General features: G+C 41.2%; 1 protein-coding gene across 1 annotated transcript in view; it reads left to right on the top strand.

Annotated features, from left to right (window-relative positions):
• The window catches only part of LOC120860949 (ras GTPase-activating-like protein IQGAP2), a 309,525-nt gene that overhangs the window by 186,040 nt on the left and 102,810 nt on the right, over positions 1-20,675 (top strand). Inside the window, exons 6-11 of the mRNA XM_040236658.1 lie at positions 2,881-2,948; positions 3,251-3,364; positions 3,998-4,176; positions 6,162-6,249; positions 10,661-10,824; positions 13,429-13,589. Coding sequence (XP_040092592.1) covers positions 2,881-2,948; positions 3,251-3,364; positions 3,998-4,176; positions 6,162-6,249; positions 10,661-10,824; positions 13,429-13,589 — 774 coding nt within the window. The remainder of the gene's footprint in view (positions 1-2,880; positions 2,949-3,250; positions 3,365-3,997; positions 4,177-6,161; positions 6,250-10,660; positions 10,825-13,428; positions 13,590-20,675) is intronic.

Below are 20,675 nucleotides of genomic sequence, written 5' to 3'. Positions count from 1 at the left end.
GGGGGGGAAAAAAAACAGAGAAAGATAAATCCCCCCAGAAAACAACCTTTAAAATTCAAAAGTTCATTAATACGCATTTCCTGGAAGAAATTGAAATGGCCAATATGTGTATGAAAAATGCTTACCCTCACAATGAAATAAAGGAAATGTAAACTTTAATGACATTTTTGGCTATCAGATTGGTGAGGTTTTCATGGACAGAATCCTCTGCTCTTAAAGGGACAAAGAAAATGGCATTTTCATGGATTGATGGTGGAGTGGGGCCATGCCCACCACCTGGGTCTTAGTTCAGTTAAACATTCAAGCTCAGCACTGTGTGCTGTAACCATGTTGATTAGCAGATGCTCAGAAGCAAATACCGCCTGCCAGCAGGACAGCATCAAGCGTGTGCTCTGCAGTGGGGGGCTTCTCACCACTCCACGTAGTTGTCCACACAGCCATCTAGACCCTGTTCTCTTCAGTGCCCTGGGTGATAACTTGGGTGTGAAGTTATGAATGAAACTAACAGTGGTAGTTACTGAAGGCTCCCTGGCTGAGCACCTCAGTCCCCAGGAGCCATATCTGTTATAGCAGCTCCATAGCATGGCTTCCCAGTTTCCTGCAAGAAATATGCCAGTTACAAGAGTCACTGAACTCAGCAACACCTAAACTGCGTGTAGCCTATAGGTATTTATGATTCCTTCTAGTCAAGACGCAGTTTGCCAATCAAGGGTTATTTTTCCCCTAAGCAATGGTGCTTAGTAACATGGTTGTCAGTATACATTTATTGGGCGCCTGGGGGAACAGAGGTTGAAAGTGAACTGAAGGAGGGCATATTCTATTGCAGAAGGGAGAGGAGTTTCATTAACTCTTTGCTCACAGAGAATAAATGAGTATAATCTCTTTTTAAGAATACAATTTGATAATATATATTAAAAATTTTGTGTATATATCCTTTCAATTTGATAATTTTCTTTGCAGGAATTTCTGTGATGGATAAGATATATGCGCAAGTTCAGTTCAGTTGCTCCGTAGTGCCTGACCCTTTGTGACCCCATGGACTGATGTGCCTATATAAGTAGATTTCACTGCAACATTATTTATCATAATGGATAATTAATGATCATCTAAGTGCTCAGCAATTGGTTAAGCAAAATATAGTACATTCACATTATAGAATACTGTTTGGCGGCTCCGGTGGTAAAGAATCTGCCTGCAATGTGGGAGACCCAGGCTTGATTTCTGGGTGGGAAAGAGCCTCTGGAGAAGGGAATGGCTCCCCACTCCAGTATTCTTGCCTGGAGAATCCCATGGACAGAGGAGCCTGGTGGGCTACAGTCTGTGGGGTCACAAAGAGTCAGACACGACTAAGTGATTAATGCTTTCACTTTTTTCATGTGAATTTATGGAATAGATATTTCCAGAAACAATATTAAAATGACTTATATCCAAGTATTTACTGTTTCGGAGAAGACAATGGCAACCCACTCCAGTACTCTTGCCTGGAAAATCCCATGGGCGGAGGAGCCTGGTAGGCTGCAGTCCATGGGATCGCTAAGAGTCGGACAGGACTGAGCGACTTCCCTTTCACTTTTCACTTTCATGCATTGGAGAAGGAAGTGGCAACCCACTCCAGTGTTCTTGCCTGGAGACTCCCAGGGACAGCGGAGCCTGGTGGGCTGCCGTCTATGGGGTTGCACAGAGTCAGACACGACTGAAGCGAGTTAGCAGCAGCAGCAGCATTTACTGTTTAACTCTGAATGATGATTTTCTATGTATTCTTTTGAAATCATGGATCAGTAATTTTTAACTTTGATCACATATTGCTTTTCTAAGTGATTATTTCTTACAAAGATCGAAAATTTTAATTTCAATGCATACTGCTTACACAGATTAATCATGCATTTTAAGAGTTTTCATTCCATTAAGAAGGCTTGATCTTGAACTCTTTTAATGAAATTTTGTGTTTATAAACAGATCTGTCTCATATCAACATTTGAAATGAGTCTTGAAATACTTCAAACCGTCAAAATCATTCTCTGTTCATTTTCCCAGATATGGTATTTGTAATTCGAACATCTAATTAAAATTTCCTAAGTTATAAGTCGATCAGAACTGATATTAAGTGAATACGGAATTTTTAGTTGGGTTGTAGAGTTGATCTTGGGGGCTAGGAAGGTTAAAATACATGTAGTTCAGAAACTGTGGCTCAATGCGTTTGAGGTGAGAAGTCACATAACTAAATATTTTCATCCTCTTTGGTAGAATTTAGATGTCAGACTCTAGCTTCTTTTGTCAGATTACAGGCAGGTTAGTTGTGACCATCATTGCTTCCTAATGAACTTTTTAAAAATATGTACACTTTTCTCTGCATTTTCCACTTTTTAAAATATATCCACATCATAGTAATATATCCACATCGTGGTTTGTCTTTAACATCTTTCCATCTACCAGTAGTCTTGCTGCTCTATTTATTGGTTCAGAATGTATAAAGCAAATAGTTCTTCAAGGGGGTATATGGTACTTGGAGGCATATATAGGTATGGAAAGGAACATATAATTTCAGCTATACTTTAAGCAAAATAAAATCATGTAATATCCAAAGAAATATTTACTGCTTTTGTTACTTGCTGGTTTGTGTTGTGTCCCTTAGCCTCCCTATAATTGGATGATTAGGTTAGTTTGCCTGTGAGCATGCTGAGTAGTTCAGAAGACCAGTTTTCCAGACAGTGACTGGGACTCTAGTCCTGGTCCCAATAGGGACTGTGTCACCTTGCATGGATTAGTTAAGATGATCGCTTAGGTGTTTCTCAAATAAAAAGACCCTTAAGATGTATGTAATTTCTAGCTCTAAGATTTATGATGATGAATTTTCTGATAGTTTTACGGTTTCTCTTTCAGTTTATATCTGTTCAAACTGGGAATTGCACCCCAGATCCAGGATTTGTTGGGCAAAGTAGACTTCACAGGTACTATTCTTTATCTTGATAATCTTTTACAGTGTAGCGATATTTTCTTTTCATTTTGATATTGATTCCCTTTTTTTCCTTTCTAGTGATCAGAGGAGAAAACTTGCTTATTGTCTTTAGACTCTGCCACGTGTCTGTTTCCTCACCTTTGTGACATGAGAAACAGAGGCTGGCTTCTTTCTAAAGTTCTTCTTTAGAATTGACCCCATGTTCTTGATGAACACATTTCTTAACACAAATACACTCATTCCTGCCTCTGTCTCGGTGGCTTTCATTGATTTTTTTTGGTTGTTCTTTTTCAGAGGAGGAAATCAGTAATATGAGAAAGGAGCTTGAGAAATATGGAATACAAATGCCATCTTTCAGCAAAATAGGTGGTATTCTGGCTAATGAACTGTCTGTGGATGAAGCTGCACGTGAGTCTACTTAAGATTCAAACTTGCCAGTGGCATGAGACTTACCTATTCCTGATTTTGGTTATAAGAAATAGATTATTTAGAAGATATTATAAGCACCCTAAATTTTTTTATAATATGTATTATAGGTAATTGATTTGAGCACATCACAATATAACCAAATAATTGACCTTGGACTCTAGACATCTGCTTGTACAATGCAATTTAAGAAGTTCCAGAAATCTTTACTCTCGAAAACGTTTCTCTGCTTTCTTTGTCCTTAGATTTCAGAGGCAGGGTACTCACTGCTGGGAATCTTTCCATGCTGCAAGTTAAATTGCAGTTGTCTCTTCAAGACAACATGATACTTTCAAAGTGTCACCCTGCAAACTCCCAGTGGTTGCCATAGCGTTTGATTCACATTCAATGCAAGTTGAATGAATGAATAGGAATCAGGTAACAGATGCTGAGGACCTGAGATAAATGCGCAGGTGGGGAGGTTGTTGCAGGGATGTGCTGTGGCTGAGGTTCTGTTGTTTGAATTCTCGACTGGACCCCACGGAAGAAAGTGAAGCTGCTTACGTTATGCACAGTCAGTACACCTGTCCATGTTCTTTTGCTGATAAAGTTCTTTTTTTTCTTTTTACTTCGCAGTGCATGCTGCAGTTATAGCCATTAATGAAGCGATTGAAAAAGGAATCGCTGAGCAGACCATTGTAACACTAAGAAATCCAAATGCAGTTCTGACTTTAGTGGATGACGATCTCGCACAGGAATATCAGAAGGAACTCTGGGAAGCCAAGAAAAGAAAAGAAGAAACTGCAAGGCTGAAGGTATTCAGTTAGATTCTGAGTGCTAGTTTGAAAAAGCTTTAATGTTATGAGGGATGTTTTTAAATCCGCTGGCTGTGGTCTCTCAAGCCACAGGCTATTGCTTTGGGTGAAGTATAAAGGTAAAAGAAGACCATGCCCTCTGTAAGGAAATTAGGTTTTCTTTTTTGATGAGTATTACAGGTAGCAAGGATGAAAGATCATGTTGAAAACTTATCAAGAAGGTGTAGAAGGAGCAGTTAAAGATCTTCCCTTGTTGAATATCACCTCGTGTTAGATGACTCACCTTCAGATTTATTACTAGAGGCTAATCATTGGGTGTGGTGAGGTCAGAGAAGACGCTTTTGAATTCACTTTCCTTGTATTTTCCCCATAGTTTCCCCTCCTATTTGAAGAAGTGATTCCTTCCTTGGAAAGTCAGCTCCTGACCCTCACGTTATATTTCCCGCTTCCTGTCTTACGGAAAACTTTGCACTCAGATTCCACTTCCTCACCAGCTTTCCCCTCCTTAAAGTCTTGCCATGTCAGCTTCAGCTCCGTTACCAAAGTAGCCCCTTTATCTTCACTTTTCCTCAGGGAATGGCACTGGGCACACTTGCCCCACACTGCTCCCGGCCTTACACTGCCTGCTTCGCCACCCCCCCACCCACGCTTTCTGGGCCTCTCTGCTGCTCTTCACATCTCTGCTTGTTCCTCCCCCTAAATGTGGAGAGCCTTCAACGTCTGCCATTGAATCACTCTTTTCTCTGCACTTCCTCCATTGAGCTCATCTACTTGTTGAAGAACTCAAGCTGTCAGCTTGATGCCCTCATCCCTTTGCCCCACCCCATCAGAAAGATGCTCATCCCTACCCTACCCTTCTCAGAAGGGTGTCTTGTACTGACTTCCCTTTGGAATGACCCCCCATACTGTTTCAGAACTCTCTGCATGGCCTCTGTGTCCTGGCCATCGCTGCCCTGTGCTGCCTCTTCTTGCTGGGCTCACCTCCAACCACCCCCCTTAACGTGCCACCACTCCTGCCTCAGCCCTGCCCCTCCTGACCTTGTCTCTGGGCTCTTGCCCCTTGGGTTCCCTGGCCTCCTATCATTTTCCAACCAACCCCTCTCCCGAGTTCCAGGTTGCAAAGTTGATCTTTAGCTACAGATCTGATGTCATTCCACCAGAAACCTCCCCTGATTCCCCGTTGCCTACTGAGGCAAGCACAGGTCCTCAAAAGGTTCCAGCATACCCAACCTACCTCCCCATCTTTCTGACCCAGAGCACGCACTCTGACTATAGCCCTGACACCCCAAGCTTTCTCACCGTTGTGATCAATTCCTGTTGTCTACATCCTACTCTCTCTTCTCCACCTTGAACACTGCTCTCTTCCTCCATGATGATGATGAAAGCCACTCGGTCATATCTGACCCCATGGACTGTAGCCCGCCAGGCTCCTCTGTCCATGGGATTCTCCAGGCAATAATACCAGAGTGGGTAGCCATTCTCTTCTCCAGGCATAAGCCCAGGTCTCTTGTGCTGCAGGCAGAGTCTTTACTATCTGAGCCGCAGGGAAGCCCTCTCTTCCAGGCCCTCCTCAGTTGTTGTCTCTTTAAAAAATTTTTCTTTCCACCCATGTTCTTCCCTAGAATATATTTTGTTCTGCTATATTTATTTGTGTTCTTGATTTTTCCTTTAGACTGAATCAAATGGCCAATATTCAGCTGGTTTTGATCTACAAAAGATGGCAATATCAAGTGGTCCAACCTAATGTTTTCCACGTTAGACAATTAGGCCTTTACAGAGAGTCACTGGGTCTGTTGTTCATTTTTGTAACCCTTGCTGGCATAGCTAACCCTGGTGCTCTGCACAGAGCAGGCACTCTTAAATGCTTGTATCAAGTTCACATGAATATTCACAAATGGTTTTTAGCACTCTTTAAGTTTTTGCTTTTAAATATCAAGCTTTGGAAACACTTAACCTCAAGAATCAATGAAGCCTTTGTTTTGCAGAATAACTGTATCTCAGAAGAAGAAAGAGATGCATATGAAGAATTGCTGACACAAGCAGAAATCCAAGGCAATATCAATAAAGTCAACAGTGAGTAATGGATCATATGAAGGAAATGGATACTTCTATAAGATGCAAATTTTTCTTATCTGAATCTCAGCAAAACTCTTAACATATATCCTTATAAAAGTGCCTTAGATGATGACAGATCCACTAAAAGTGTTGCTCTTGATTCTGGTGCCTCATCTGCTAGTTTTCCAGGCAGCTTTTCTGGGCATCTTGTCCCCAGTCCATGCAAAGTATCTCAAAACATCTTGAAGCTAGGTGCACTGTACCTTCCTGTTTCATCACAGGTACAGTGGATGTCATTTTTTGAACCTAACCCTTATTGGGCTAACCTTAAAGTTCTTTTAGTAAAGATTATGAGTTAACGATTGTCATTCCTTGCCCAGGATTATATGATAACATTTTATTGGAATCGTAAAGCTGTGATTGACACCTCTGCTTTTTTTTAACTTCTGAATTATTAGTCTGCAGTGTGTAAGAATTGTACTCTTACTGCTTGTGTAGCTTTGGTGCAAGTGAATAAGATGTGGCAGACCTACAAATCACATCGTGCAGGTTTGAATCCCATGGCCCTGAGACTCCATGGAGTCACACAGGACAGTTCTCCTTGGCACCTAGTTCAGTTATGTGACTATAAAGAACAAAAATCTGGGGTGATTAAAATAAGCATGTGCAAGTGTAGATACAGTAGTCTCTTTGTTAGTCTTTTTTGTTTCTCTAATAAAATTTATTTTTACTTGAGGCAGTAAGGAATTCTCTTTGACATTTATGTCCCCAAGGTCAACCTAAATAACCCACATATATCCTGAAAAGGAATACATCAAAGACCAGTTAGCCATTTAATAAGGCATGTAAACTTCTGCCAAGTTTAAACTTGGAGTGCCACTAATTCCAATAGTCCTAAACCCTCAGTGTAACCTCCTAGATGAGCCTTGAATGTTCTTTATGGCTCTTAGCCCCTTCAAGGAAATGCGCATCTATAGGTATTACTCAAGAGTTTTCCTCTAAGTTTCTGGTAGAGACATATATTAAAGGCTTCAAACAAGGAGGCCCAGAGAAAATTGATAAATATGTCTAGGAGTTAACCACTGAGTGGATTTGAGAATTTACCTCCACTTACAAGTACTGAGAGCACTAGGATTACTTTTTTTAAGGAACACCTTGACATTTTGAGATGTGTGTTCCTATTTTTATTCTTATTAAATTTTGAACATGTTGGTGATGATACATGAAGTACAGTTTCAAGTTTCTCTTTCTGCTCTATTTGAAAGCTGAGAATTTCATTATGCTTGACAGAAATAAATTATAGGAAGAAACTAATATTGCTAGCGAGACACCTGAGGTTCATAAGCTTAGTGGGAAGTCCATAGCTCTATGCCATCCTTTATTTTTGAAATGTTTATAACCACTAGAATAGATTTCTTTTTCATGTTAAATATAATACCTTATATAAAATTTTCATTACTTGATTGAATGACACAATTTCCTGACCACAAATTTGATGCCAAATTGACTATGCTTTTTTTTCCACTTTTAAGTAAAAAGCATGAGATGATTTTCACTAATGCATAACCAGCTAAAATTATGAAAGACATTGCAGTGTTTAATGGCTTTAAATGCACAGAACATGATTATCCTGAAGGTTTTGATCTCTCCCCATTGGAAAATTTATAGTAATATTAGAAATACCTAGCATTAGTCTTGAAAAAATTCTCCAAAGCATATTTTAGCCAGTGACGTGACAATGAGACAATGGTTTGCTTTAAACTATGTCAGTGTAACTGCTTGACAAGCTTTCCCCGAGTCATGGAGCTTGTTACATTAAAATGTTAAGGTGTCTACATTTGTGGCAGCCATGGTAATGGCAGAAAGGGACAGCTTTGCTGATAGTAGTACCAGGTCTGTTTTCAGAGGCTTCAGGTTTGTTTGGACTGCAGTCATTTAACTTGGAGTTTGGTACATGCTTTCCATTCATTACATATATTCTGTTAAGATTAGGGCTTGAGACTTTGTTAAATGCAGAGTGTAAAAGAGTGGTTAAGCTTACTTTATATTTCTTTTTTTAGAAGAAATGGTTCATTAAGAGTGTTTTAAAGGATATATTTTTTCTTGTAATATTTTACCACCCAGTTTTCCAAACTTATATAATAGAGTTTTCAAAGGTGAAGTACAGTTCTATTCAGGATAATTAGAGACACAACCAAAAGGCCTTGGATAACCTTAACAGAGCGTCAAACATGACAACCAAACACTGACCTCTTCTGGAATTCTTTCATGTATCATACTAGTTCTAAGAATAGCAAAAAGTGTTTGGGTTCTTCAGGTATTATTCTAACTTATTCTAAAAGTTTTCTGGGGTGTGGCATGAAGAACCGCATTAGTTTTAAGTATTTCCTGTTCTTGAATGAGGTATCTCAGTAGAAAAGCTATTGAGCTTGGCTCTGTGCGAATATAGGTAGAGAAGATAAATTCCCATCTGTTAAAAAGGGTTAGAATAATCTTAGCTGTATTCTAGTCATATGTTAGGGAGACAGACTAATCTTTGAAAACTCTAGAAATGTCTGGGTCTGTGTTGCCTCTACTAACCTGAAACCTTCTCTGTAAGGCAAAACCCCACTGGTTCCATCCAGTTTCTGTTGCCTGGTAGCAGAGTCCACCACTCATTCTTCCATTTGGTCACAATTCCACTTCTGTGTTCTTGAAACTATACTGAATTTACTGTTCCAAGTACCCTCCATGTGGTCACTAAAAGTCAGGTCTTTATAACCTGAATGTTGTGACTCGTAGAGACATCACTGAGCTTCTGATTGGATCAGGTAGTGTAAACCAAGGCATCTCTGTGATGAGGGCTTTTTTTTATTTTTTAGGTCAAATGACACAGTAGTTCTCCCCCACCCCCACTCCCCACTTACCCACAGTTTTCTTGATGGAAATTTCAGTTCCCTACTGTCAATTGCAGTCTGAAAATGTTAGATGGAAATTTCTAGGAATATCGCCTGTCTTTTCAGTTACATGCTGTTCCAAGTAGCATGGTGAACTCTCACGCCACCCCCTTGGCACGTGGATCGACACTTTGTCCGGGAGGCCCCACCCTTCAGCCACTTAGTAGCCATCTCATCACCAGCCTGTCTGGTGTCATAGTCCTTGTCTTCATGCCATCCTCGCTTTACTTAATAATGGCCCCAAAGCCCGAGAGCAGTGATGCTAGCAATTCAGAGATGCCAAAGAGAAGCTATTAAGTGCCTTCTTTAAGTGAAAAGCCAATGCGTCAATGAAGACATCAAAAAATAGCTTGAGATGAATGAAAATGGAAGCCCAACTTGCCAAAACTTACGGGTCATAGCAAAAGCAGCTCCAAGAGAGAACTATATAGCAATACACAACTATTTCAAGAAACAAGAAAAATTGTAAAATAACAATAAATAAAACTGAGACAGAGTCATAGGCACAGAGAAGAAGCTAATTTTTGCCAGAAGGGGAGATGGATGGGATGGGAGAAATAATTAAGATGTGAAGAGGTACACTCTACCAGTATAAAATAAGGAAGTCCTAAGAATGTTATTAGTTACTGTTGTTCATCTCTTACTATGCCTAACTTATAAATTAAACTTTATCACAGATGTGTATATATAGGGGGGGCGGAAAAAACAACAGTACCTGCAGGGTTCGGTTCTATCGTGGTTTCAGGCATCCCACTGGAGTTCTTGGAACCAGACTAACACATGGGGACCACCATTTCAATGTAGAATTATATACTCATAGGACTTTTGGTTGTAATATTTCAAAAAACATATCTGAAGTTATGTTCCCCTACAAAACCACACTTTACAAAACACAAGAGATGAGGGAGACTATTTGGAGACTTAATGATTGTTCTAGATCAAACAGCAGTGTGTCCGAGTGCCTCCTGGGGGTTCCCGCGGTGCTCATTCACAGGGAAGATAAAAGAGCCGTAGGGCAAGCCTTGCTTCTGGTCTTCACAGATCTTTAATCTCCTTGGGGAGGCAGAGCTAACACACAAAGAGCGTTAAAGAGCAATGCCTGTGAGATTCACATGGCCCAGTCCTAAATACCATGACAATGCCCAAGGTGTGAAATTCCCAGGAACTGAAGCCCTGTGAGGACTTCATGGGAGAAATGGTTCCAGTGCTGGTCCTGAAAGGAAGAATCTTGCAGGGAAGTCATGCTAGGCAGGAATGACCTTATAACTCCAGCTTTGTCAATGCTGAGGTTCTTCTAGGGACTAGCTCCAAGGATTAGACTGTTTTCCAATTACAAGCTACCATATCCAACGCTTTGCTTACCATCCAAATGCAGCTTTTCAGAGTTCATGGAAGATGCCTGCTTAGGCTCTAGTCCTTGGAAGTGTGGGCTGGTGGTGTCAGGCCGCAGTGGGAAAGGCACAGGTTCTGATGAAGTGTTACTCCGACCCCAGGGCTGGCTGCCGTGGACCACATCAACGCTGTGATTCGGGAGGGTGACCCTGAGAGCACACTGCTTGCACTGCAGAGACCAGAGGCCCAGCTGCCCATTGTCTATCCCTTTGCTGCTGCGATGTATCAGAATGAACTTTTCAACCTCCAGAAGCAGAACGCCATGGTAAGTCAGAGGAGACTCAGTTACAGAGATGTTAATTCTGAGTCCTAGCAGCGAGGAGTGCTGCTGAGGAAAGGCGAGTGGGAGAGCAGTGTCTTCAGCTCGGCCCAGTCGCTGATCTCATTGGCTTCCCTGTGCCCATTCCACACCACCTTCCTCTTTAACTCCTGCCTTTCATCTCCTTAAAGAATCTGAGAGCATGGTTAGGATATGCAGTCAGGGCTCTACACAAATACACACTGAAAACTTAGTTGTTCTTATTTTCTGTGTGATTTTTGAAAAACTTGGTATAATTTAATAACAGACTGAAATTTTTTTTTTAAATATCTAACTTTCTTGATTTAGATTTCCAGAAATCTGCAACCAAGAGCATTAGCACCATGGCTTTGATTTTTGTCAGTGTCTGCTCTTACTATGTTAATGGGGATTAAGCAGTAAAATCATATAAGGTTACAGTAAATAAAAGCAAATGTACTAGACAGGATTAACGTAAGCAATGCAACAGAGTGAAAAATACTAAAGGCAGTGCCAAGAACTTAATGTATGAAAGAGCTAATATTTCAAAGACCTGGGAAAAGAAATGAAATCCTTAGAAGCATTTAACCATTTGGGAAAGAAAACATTACCTCACTGCACACAATAGAATAAATTTCCAGTATGAAAGGTTATGTGTAGAAAATCATTTAAAAATTAAAGTTCTGAAAAAACATGGAAGGACATTGGATCTTAAAATCAAACACAGTAGTGCTCTACCAAAAAACAAGAGGAGGAAAGCATAAAGCATAAACAGGCAACTCACAAATATACAGGGATGTTTCACAGTATTATCTATAGTACTGAAAAAAGGAAACAAACCATATGTTTAACTAGTAACAGACTGCACACCCTACTATTAAATGGAAAAAAATGAGATTGAAATATATAGCATTATCTTGTTTTTTACAATCGGAAAAGGAAAATAGTTTAAAAAACCAAAGTCTCTGTAAATGTTTGCATGAATTAAAAATTAACGAAAGTGTGTGTCACAAAAAGCCTTGGGTAGTGGGATTGGTTTTCTTATCCTTGCTTATTCAGACTTACAGTGCTTTATAAAGAGCTATTGCAGTATGAACTGTGCATACCACTTGTATGTGAATTTTTTTCAATGGTAAATACTGTAGTACGATATGATACACAGTTGGTTGAATCTGAGGATGCAGAAACTAGGATACAGAAGGATGAGCATATGGAGGACCAACTTACATGGGGGCAGAGGAGCCTGGTGGCTTCAGTCCACGGGGCCACAAAGAGTCGGACATGACTTAGGGACTAAACAGCAACAGTTATATGGAGATTTTGGATTGTGTGGAGATGCAGCGCTCCTAACTCTGGTGTTGCTCAGTGGTCAATTCTATTTTGTAATAAAAGAAAAATCCGTTATTTCTTTAAACTGCCTATAGGCTCTCTTGTTAATATTGTCCCTGTTTCTCTAACTCAGGCCTAAAGCTGCGTACACTCTAGCACATTCATCCGTTTCTTCTTTATTTGTCCTCATCTTTTTGTCTGTATACCACTTTAGGTATTTGTGGCGAATCTCAAATGATTCCATTCTGCTCTTGTAATTTGATACCTTCCTTCTGTGTTAAACTCACAGTTAATGTAAGGTCTTTGGATAAAACTTACATGTTCCCTATAAAAACCCTTCTTCCCATTTGCTTTGGAACATAAAATTGTGCTTTGTTAATCTAAAATTAATTCACTGTGAAATTTCCATGGAGAGCCAGAAAGCTATAGTGCATTTTGGTATAAATATTATGCATACAAAATATACAATATCCTAAATGTAAAGATAGATATCAGGATTTTTAAAAGTTTATTTTCATGCTTCCTCTATGTTCCTTCAATAGGATGGAAGAAATAACCCTTTTGAAGCTGGGCCAAGTCAGTATAAGATGGTTAAAAGGAAAAGAATGGTGAAAGGGGCTTTCTGTAACCTGAGATGTATTTTTTAAATAAACCTAATCCTTACCTGCTTTTCATTAAGATTTGCCTCACATTTCTTCAAATATCTATACCCTAGAGTATGTTTAAAATTTCTACCCATTTATAAAAATGTGACTTAAACTAACTTTTTAAAAATTAAAATCAATATTGCTTAATGACTTTGATTTACTTTGCCAGGGTTATCATCTTGAGGTAAAATTCTCCCCTCTTTTCCTTACCCTTAGTTCAAACTTAAAGTCATTAGTTATACTAATGTCTCGTTTGCACTTAGAGACAGTAACGATGTCATCCAACCAGTGGCTTAATTATTTGGTAAGACTAAGCCTGTTGGCAGCCAGTATAGCTGCAGGTAGGAAGAGGCTGCAGCTGTCCAGATGTTTATGGAGTCATAACCAAGGACTGTAATTAACTCAATTCCCCAGACGAGCATCTAAGGAAAATCTAGAAGCCACTGACCCGTTCTGGAAAGCCAATGAAAAATAGATGACCAGGCAGCCCTCTTCGTCCTGGGTTCTCACAATCTCTGACTTTTCTGTACTCTTTGAAGTGAACCTTCTGAACCCCCATCACATACATGGGGTGTGTGAATTTGGGGAGCTTATATTACCATATGTTTCCTAACAGAACTACTTGGCCCATGAGGAGCTCTTGATTGCGGTGGAAATGCTATCTGCTGTAGCTTTACTCAACCAGGCCTTGGAGAGCAACGATCTTGTGTCTGTGCAGAATCAACTTAGAAGCCCGACAATAGGCTTTAACAATCTGGACGAGACGTATGTGGAACGGTAAGGGAACATTTTCCAAACTTCCTTTCAGTGCAGAGATGTGTGTTTGGCAGACCTCACAGATGAACGATTTATTCCTTCCTGAAGAAAGCCATTTAGCCATGCTTACTTATTTATTTATTTTTTTTTGCCATGCTCATTTTCTTAAAAGCTAGTCTACTTTGTTCTAAGAGTCCTTCAGATATTTGAATCCTTCTTCCCAGTTTTCCTTTTAGAGGAAGGAACAGAGTCTAAGAAGGAGCATCCCGTGGCAATTTCTTACTGTATATATTATTAGCAAAAATTGATAGGCTTAAGTAAAATAAATGTTGAATGCCTACCTTCCCTTGGGCTTCTTTAGAAAATAACAGAATGTGGAAGAGTTGGAAGCAGCCTTAATAATCGTCCAGACCGGTTTCTTAGTTTACTGGTGAGGAAACTGAATCTGTATTTGTGGACCCAAGGTTGGGCAGTTGAGCTTCAAACCTCATTCTTCTGATGGTTAAACCCAAGGACTCCAGAGACCCCAGTGACTCATGACAGTGGGTAACGATCTCAACTTAGTGTCTTTTATTTCTTGTTCCTGAAACAAGCTACTTGATATTATAGTTGATAGAATCAAAAACACTACAGCAGGTACAGAGAGAAAACTAAGGGCCAGAATCATCAGTCAGTTCAGTCACTCAGTCGTGTCCGACTCTTTGTGACCCCATGAACCACAGCACGCCAGGCTTCCCTGTCCATCACCAACTCCTGGAGCTCACTCAAACTCATGTCCATCGAGTCAGTGATGCCATCCAACCATCTCATCCTCTGTCTTCCCCTTCTCCTCCCACCTTCAGTTTTTCCCAGCATCAGGGTCTTTTCCAATGAGTCAGTTCTTTGCATCGGATGGCCAGAGGACTGGAGCTTCAGCTTCAGCATCAGTCCTTCCAATGAATATCCAGGACTGATTTCCTTTTGACCTCCCTGCAGTCCAAGGGCCAGAATAAGGAGCCCAATTAGAAAGAGAAGTCGCTCAGTCGTGTCTGACTCTTTGCAACCCCATGAACTGTAGCCTGCCAGGCTCCTTCTTCCATGGGATTCTCCAGGCAAGAACCCTGGAGTGGGTTGCCATTTCCTTCTCCAGGGATCGAACCCAGGTCTCCCACAATGCAGGCAGATTCTTTACCAGCTGCGCTACCAGGGAAGCCCTCATTTTACTTATAAGTGAGCAGTTATGGATGATCAAGGGCTCAGACTCTCTTCGAGCAGTTTCCTTTGCTTAAGCAAAAGGGACCAAGGGAAAGGAACACACTGATACAGAGGTGGATGTCACCAGAGTGAACCCTGCCATCAAAAGCCCAAGTTAAAACGAGTGAATATCCATCTTGGATTCTTGTGACCACCAGGGGGAGATGTCTGCATAGATCTTGACAAAAGCACTTAACTGGTTCTGGAATTGCTGAAGTAGGTAATTCTCTTGAGTGACATACAGGAGAAATAAAGACTTGCTAGGTTTTTTTTAAATGGTATTTGACCAGTTGTCCATGTAGAGAATGGCCCCAAAGTAGCAGAACAGCCACCAGGGAACCCTAGTAGAACAGTGGCCTTTCCTTGTTTTTGGTCGTCTTGGAAAAACTGATGTTCTTATGCAACTTAATTTGACGACTTGGTTTCTTTTTTTTTTTAGTGAAAATGAAGTCGCTCAGTCATGTCCAACTCTTTGTGACCCCATAGACTGTCTAGCATAGTCTAGCACACTCCTCCATCTATGGGATTTTCCAGGCAAGGGTACTGGAGTGGGTTGCCATTTCCTTCTCCACGACTTGGTTTCTATAACTTCTTAGAGTCTATTTCCAAGGTAATTTATTTCGACCTCTGCTGTTTATATTAATGGCGCCATCCTCTCCTCCAAGCTTAGACACCTCCAGTTAACGTGAGTTTTTCTCTACGTTTGTGAGACACCCTTGAGCTATGTGTAGCCTGCTCACTTTTTCCCAGACAGTAGCCAGTATGTGTGCACCGTACCTCTGCATAACGTTTCCATTTCCCAGTGACCACTTCATTTAGACATTTCACTTTTGCTTTTGAAATGACCTCCAAACTGGTCTTGCTCTGTCTTTGCCATCCTCATTCATTCATTTCTAACTAGGCTTTTCTGCTTTCTCAGTGTTAGAGAAGGCAGAGTTGGTTTCTTCCTTATGAAGCCTAACTGTCTAGATTTGTTGATGAGATCGTTTTCAAGACACAGAGCATCCCTGCCACCTCCCTCTAAATGACAGTACCCCCTCCCTCCAGATCACCCACTTTGATTATTAAAAATCCTCTCTTCCTCTATCTCAATTTATAAATAACCCATTAAGGAAATGGACCCATACCCCATTTGAGAACCACTTTTATACCTGTGATTTTCAACTGGGGACACGAATAGGCTTTAGAGTGCAAATATTCTGTATGAAAGACTTTTAAAACTTTATTTTAAAATAAAATCACAAATTTTAGCACTTTCCAGGTCACCTGGATGACCCAATACCAACAGGAGTTTCTTGAGCCCCTTTGGTTCTTATATGGCTTGTTGCATTGGTTTCAAAGGTTCTCCTACAGCCTCATTTCAGTTTCCATGCTAGCTTTTAACCAGGTTCTTGGAAGCCCAAGTGGGCGGGTTTTCAACTTTAAGAAACACTATAGCTCTCCCTTATGGTCTTACAACCTCTTCGTAGTACACGGGTGCTGCACAGGGCCACCTGGCTAAATTCTTACAAGGTCGCTACCCATTTACCATGGCTTCTGCCCTTGGGACTCTGTTTTCCCAGAAAGGTTCTTTTGCCCAATTCTCACAAGAGTGATACAGGGTTGGCATTGGCTCTGGGCATACAGTGTTTCCAGATTAATTGTTCTAAAATGTACTTACGTTTATCATGCGCTCCCTACGATTGTCCTCTGTTCTCATCTGCATTACCTTCAACGTGGTGTTCTGCTCTTAGCTCTAGCTATAGTCCTCCTTGTATTTTGCACTTCGGCCAAGCTGGATCCAGACACTCTGTTCTTTCTGGTTTATCTGCTCATAAGCATACTTGTCTCACCACTAGGAACACAATGCCTGTCACCCATCTCCAGCTAGCACAGCTCTGGAGCTCCCAAGCCGTCCCTCCCAGGGATGATGCTTCTGTGAACTAGTCCCATACTTCTCCCACCCCAGCCAATGTCATCTCTTCTGAGAACTAACATGATGTGGTTAAAGGAACATAGCCTTGGAGCCAAAAATAATCTGTGTGACTCTTCCTAGCCAAGCCCCTTTCTCTTCATCTGTAAAGCAGAGAAACACACACACAATGAAAGCACCTGCTCTGCATTTGCAGAGCCTCAATGAGCCTGTCCCAAGCCAGGTGCTCCATCACTAAGTGTTTCTGTCTACTCCTTCCTTGGAACTCCATTACTTCCACTCTTATGTACAACCTCTAATTTTATGACTTTTCCCATGCTCTGCTCTTATACCCTATTTGAGCTTTTTTCCATCTTATCTAAAGAGCTGAAAGGCTTCCCAGGTGGCACAAGTGTTCTTGCCTGGAAAACTCCATGGACCAAGGAAACTGGTGAGCTACAGTTCATGGGATCGCAGAGAGTCAGACACAAATGAAGTGACTTAGCACAATGGGCTGAAAGCTCCTTGACATAATGGCTGCATCTTGTCCCTTCCAATCTCCCTATAGTGCCTGCCACAGGTTTTGTACATAGTTTGTACTTCATAAGCATCTGTTGAGCAAAGCTGACATTTTGGTCTTCTTCAAAGCTCCCCAAGTGTGTTAGAAAGGTAATCTTACTAGTCTAACCATAGCAGACACCAAAGGGAACTCTCAGAAAGGTGGGGAGGGAAAAGACATAGGCCTGTTGGGTAAACTACAACAGTATCGAAAGTTGATATCTTTAGTGCTGGAGACTAATACTCTTATGGAAAGCCTGTGGAGCTCTGTTGTGTTATTCATCGTATTTTTTCCTTTTGCTAGTATTTGTTCATTTACAAGGAAATGGTGGGTGAGTGTGGATTTTATTTTTTTCCTTCTGTTCATCCTTAAGCATTTCCATTTTATTCCCACTGGGTCATCATTTAGGTGTCAGATATATGAAATGCCTGAAAGGATTTTGCACTTTCTTATAGAATGGTCCCCATCTATAATGGATACTAGTGAGTACAAGTTGCTGTTTATCCATTGTTATTGTGATCAGTGTTATTTGTTATATATTGCTACTCATAAGTGGTTCCCTGGTGGCTCAGATGATAAAGAATCTGCCTGCAATGAAAGAGACCCAGATCAATCCCTGGATTGGAAAGATCCCCTGGAAAAGTACCGGGGACCAGCCCCGGTTGGATCCAGGTTATCCAAAGCGTGGATGGTGAGGCGAGAGAGATATATAGATATAGAGAGAGATAAGGAAAGAATTTGCAGTTAAGAGAATAGAGGAGAGAAAAGAGGCTGATATTTCTTGGTTTACGCAGAAAGCCAATAAAGCCTCAGACAAGAGACTTGCTCTGTTCACATAGGCCACAGGCGCCCTCTCGAATAGCGGAAGGTGCCCCCACCTTAGGCACCTTCTCGAGTGGGTCTTAGAAGCCCGGGCAGGAAAGTGAACTCAGAGGGCCCCTGTGCCCCAGGGAATTAGCCTGAAAAAAAAAGATAAAGAGAGAAAGAAGGTACGACATGGGGAGGCCAAGCTTGTGCAAGACCATAACTTTATTTTCAAAAGGAGCTTATATACCCTAAGTTTTGCATAATGGAAGATGCAGAGTCATGCAGGGGCAGTGGTCCTGACCCTTACTGATACCAGGCTTTCTTTCTGCATACCTTTCCGTATACAAAAGGTCTCAGGTGATTTACATTATCTTCTGGCCAGGAGGCCTGTTAACATTTTATGGCTTTTTACCTTGATAAATGTTAATCAACCAAAAAACTCATTTTCCCTTGAAGTGTTTTTTCTTTAATCTGCATCACCCTCAAAATACTAAATAAAGTTACATTCCTATAGCACAAAGGTGCAATGGGTTATAACAAAGAAAGTACTTAACTCAAAGATCTAATGTTGCTAATGCCAGGGCTACTACCTGTTTTTTCTATGTACCAACTATATCAACAAATAAAAGATATGAAAACTTGCCAGCAAGTATTGGCTCAACAATGAAACCCTTAACCAGTTCTATTCTAATGATTTTTAACTCCTCGAAAGGCTCTACATTCCTTTTAAGCTTCCTGTGCCTCTTACAGTTGGGAGGCTGTAAACAATCACATTTGTAGTTGAAAAAGTCCAGATAAACCTGTCAGGCAAGTTAGGAAGCTATCAGGGGGGTTTGAATTGAAACACTCCAATTACATGCCCAGGAGACTTATAAACTAGAGCTCTAAGTTAATTTTCTTCAGAGAAAGGTGGTCGGGGACAGTCCCCCGTTGGTAACAGGGAGTTGGTGAAAAATAGCAGGACAGGCAGATGCTGGTTTGGGGGTAGATGCTCGAGCAGATCCAGGGGGTCCCTCGAGTCCTGACTCGCCTTTGCCTGTCAGGCCTCTTCCTCATGACCTTTGTCATGGGTGGGATCTCCCATGCTGGCTCCCAGCAGAAAAGGAAATGGCAACCCATTGCAGTACTCTTGCCTGGAGAACCCCATGGACAGAGGAGCCTAGTAGGCTGCCATCCATGGGGTTGCTAGGAGTCGGATACGACTGAGCGACTTCACTTTCACTTTTCACTTTCATGCACTGGAGAAGGAAATGGCAACCCAATCCAGTGTTCTTGACTGGAGAATCCCAGGGATGGGGGAGCCTGGTGGGCTGTCATCTACGGGGTCACACAGAGTCGGACACGACTGAAGCAACTTAGCAGCAGCATTAGCAATGAAAGAGACCCAGATAAATCCCTGGATTGGAAAGATCCCCTGGAAAAGGAAATGGCAACCCATTGCAGTATTCTTGCCTGGAGAATCCCCATGGACAGAGGAGCCTGGTGGGCTACAGTCCATAGGGTCGCAAAGAGTCAAACGACTGAAGTGACTTAGCATGTACGCAAGTGTAGAAAAGTATTTTCTTAGGTTTATAACTCTTGATAAGGTGTGAATCTCACACAGGACCTCGAGACACTTTCAAGGCTGTGTTTGGTAATGCCTTGTTCAGACACAGAAAATGAGTCCTCCCCACCACTTCCTATTCTGAATGATATTTTTCTCTTTCAAGCGACACCCAATGGAAGACATATCAGTGTCACCTTGGAGTGCGCAGAACTTTGAGAAAACCTGTCACAATGAGGAAACAGTTACAGATTCAATGTAGTGTTACTCCTTTGAACCTCTGCTGTAAATCTGTTTGTTCTATTCAGAAGTCAAGTTGCAAAGTGAATCAGTATATGCGTAGAGGATTGAGCTTCACTTCTCTGGTATAAAGATGCACAAGCAAATTAAACTATTGGGTTTCTACACTTTGGCCTGGAATAACTTACTCATGTTAGCTTATGGTTATAACGTTGTTTCTATAATCTCAAATGGGAAAACTGATGACTAAGAAACGAAAGTCTCTTAGTAATATGTCAAGATGAAGTATCGGATTATCTTGTTACCCAAAATTTCTCAGGACAAGAAAAATAATCAGCGCATCGACCAAGTTCTGTTTTCCAGAAGGTGAGGAGGGTCAGGGGTCCGATTGAGGTGTAAAAGTGGGATGACAGGGAGCAGACACAGGAGCGAGGTAGTAGCTGTGTGAAGCCTGAGGAATGGACAGGTGAAGAGGAATTCCAGGACATTCTAGTTCAATTCATGCACCGCCTCGTCAAGAAAACAGGCAGTGAAGATGCATGATCTTCACCAAGGTTTCTGGAACTGCAGTTGGATTTTATTTGATTTGGTGTATGTATTAGGCTACAAGGTAACCCAGCTATTTTAGGGTCACAGTAAAAAAAAAAAAAAGGGGGGATGGGGCTCCCTAGGCTTGGATTTGGCCAAGGAAGGAGAGGAAAAAAAAAAAAGGGCCCTTGGTGGAAAGATTAGAAGCCATGGTAATTCTGAATTTTACATCATAGTAGTCATCTGGAGTCTGAGCAGAACCAAGACATACAAAGGGAAGGAAAAATAGTTACCAAAAAAAAACTA

The sequence above is a fragment of the Oryx dammah genome, unplaced genomic scaffold (assembly GCF_014754425.2).
Source record: "Oryx dammah isolate SB20612 unplaced genomic scaffold, SCBI_Odam_1.1 HiC_scaffold_11210, whole genome shotgun sequence".
NCBI lineage: Eukaryota > Metazoa > Chordata > Mammalia > Artiodactyla > Bovidae > Oryx > Oryx dammah.
This window is presented reverse-complemented; position numbering and strand designations above follow the sequence as displayed.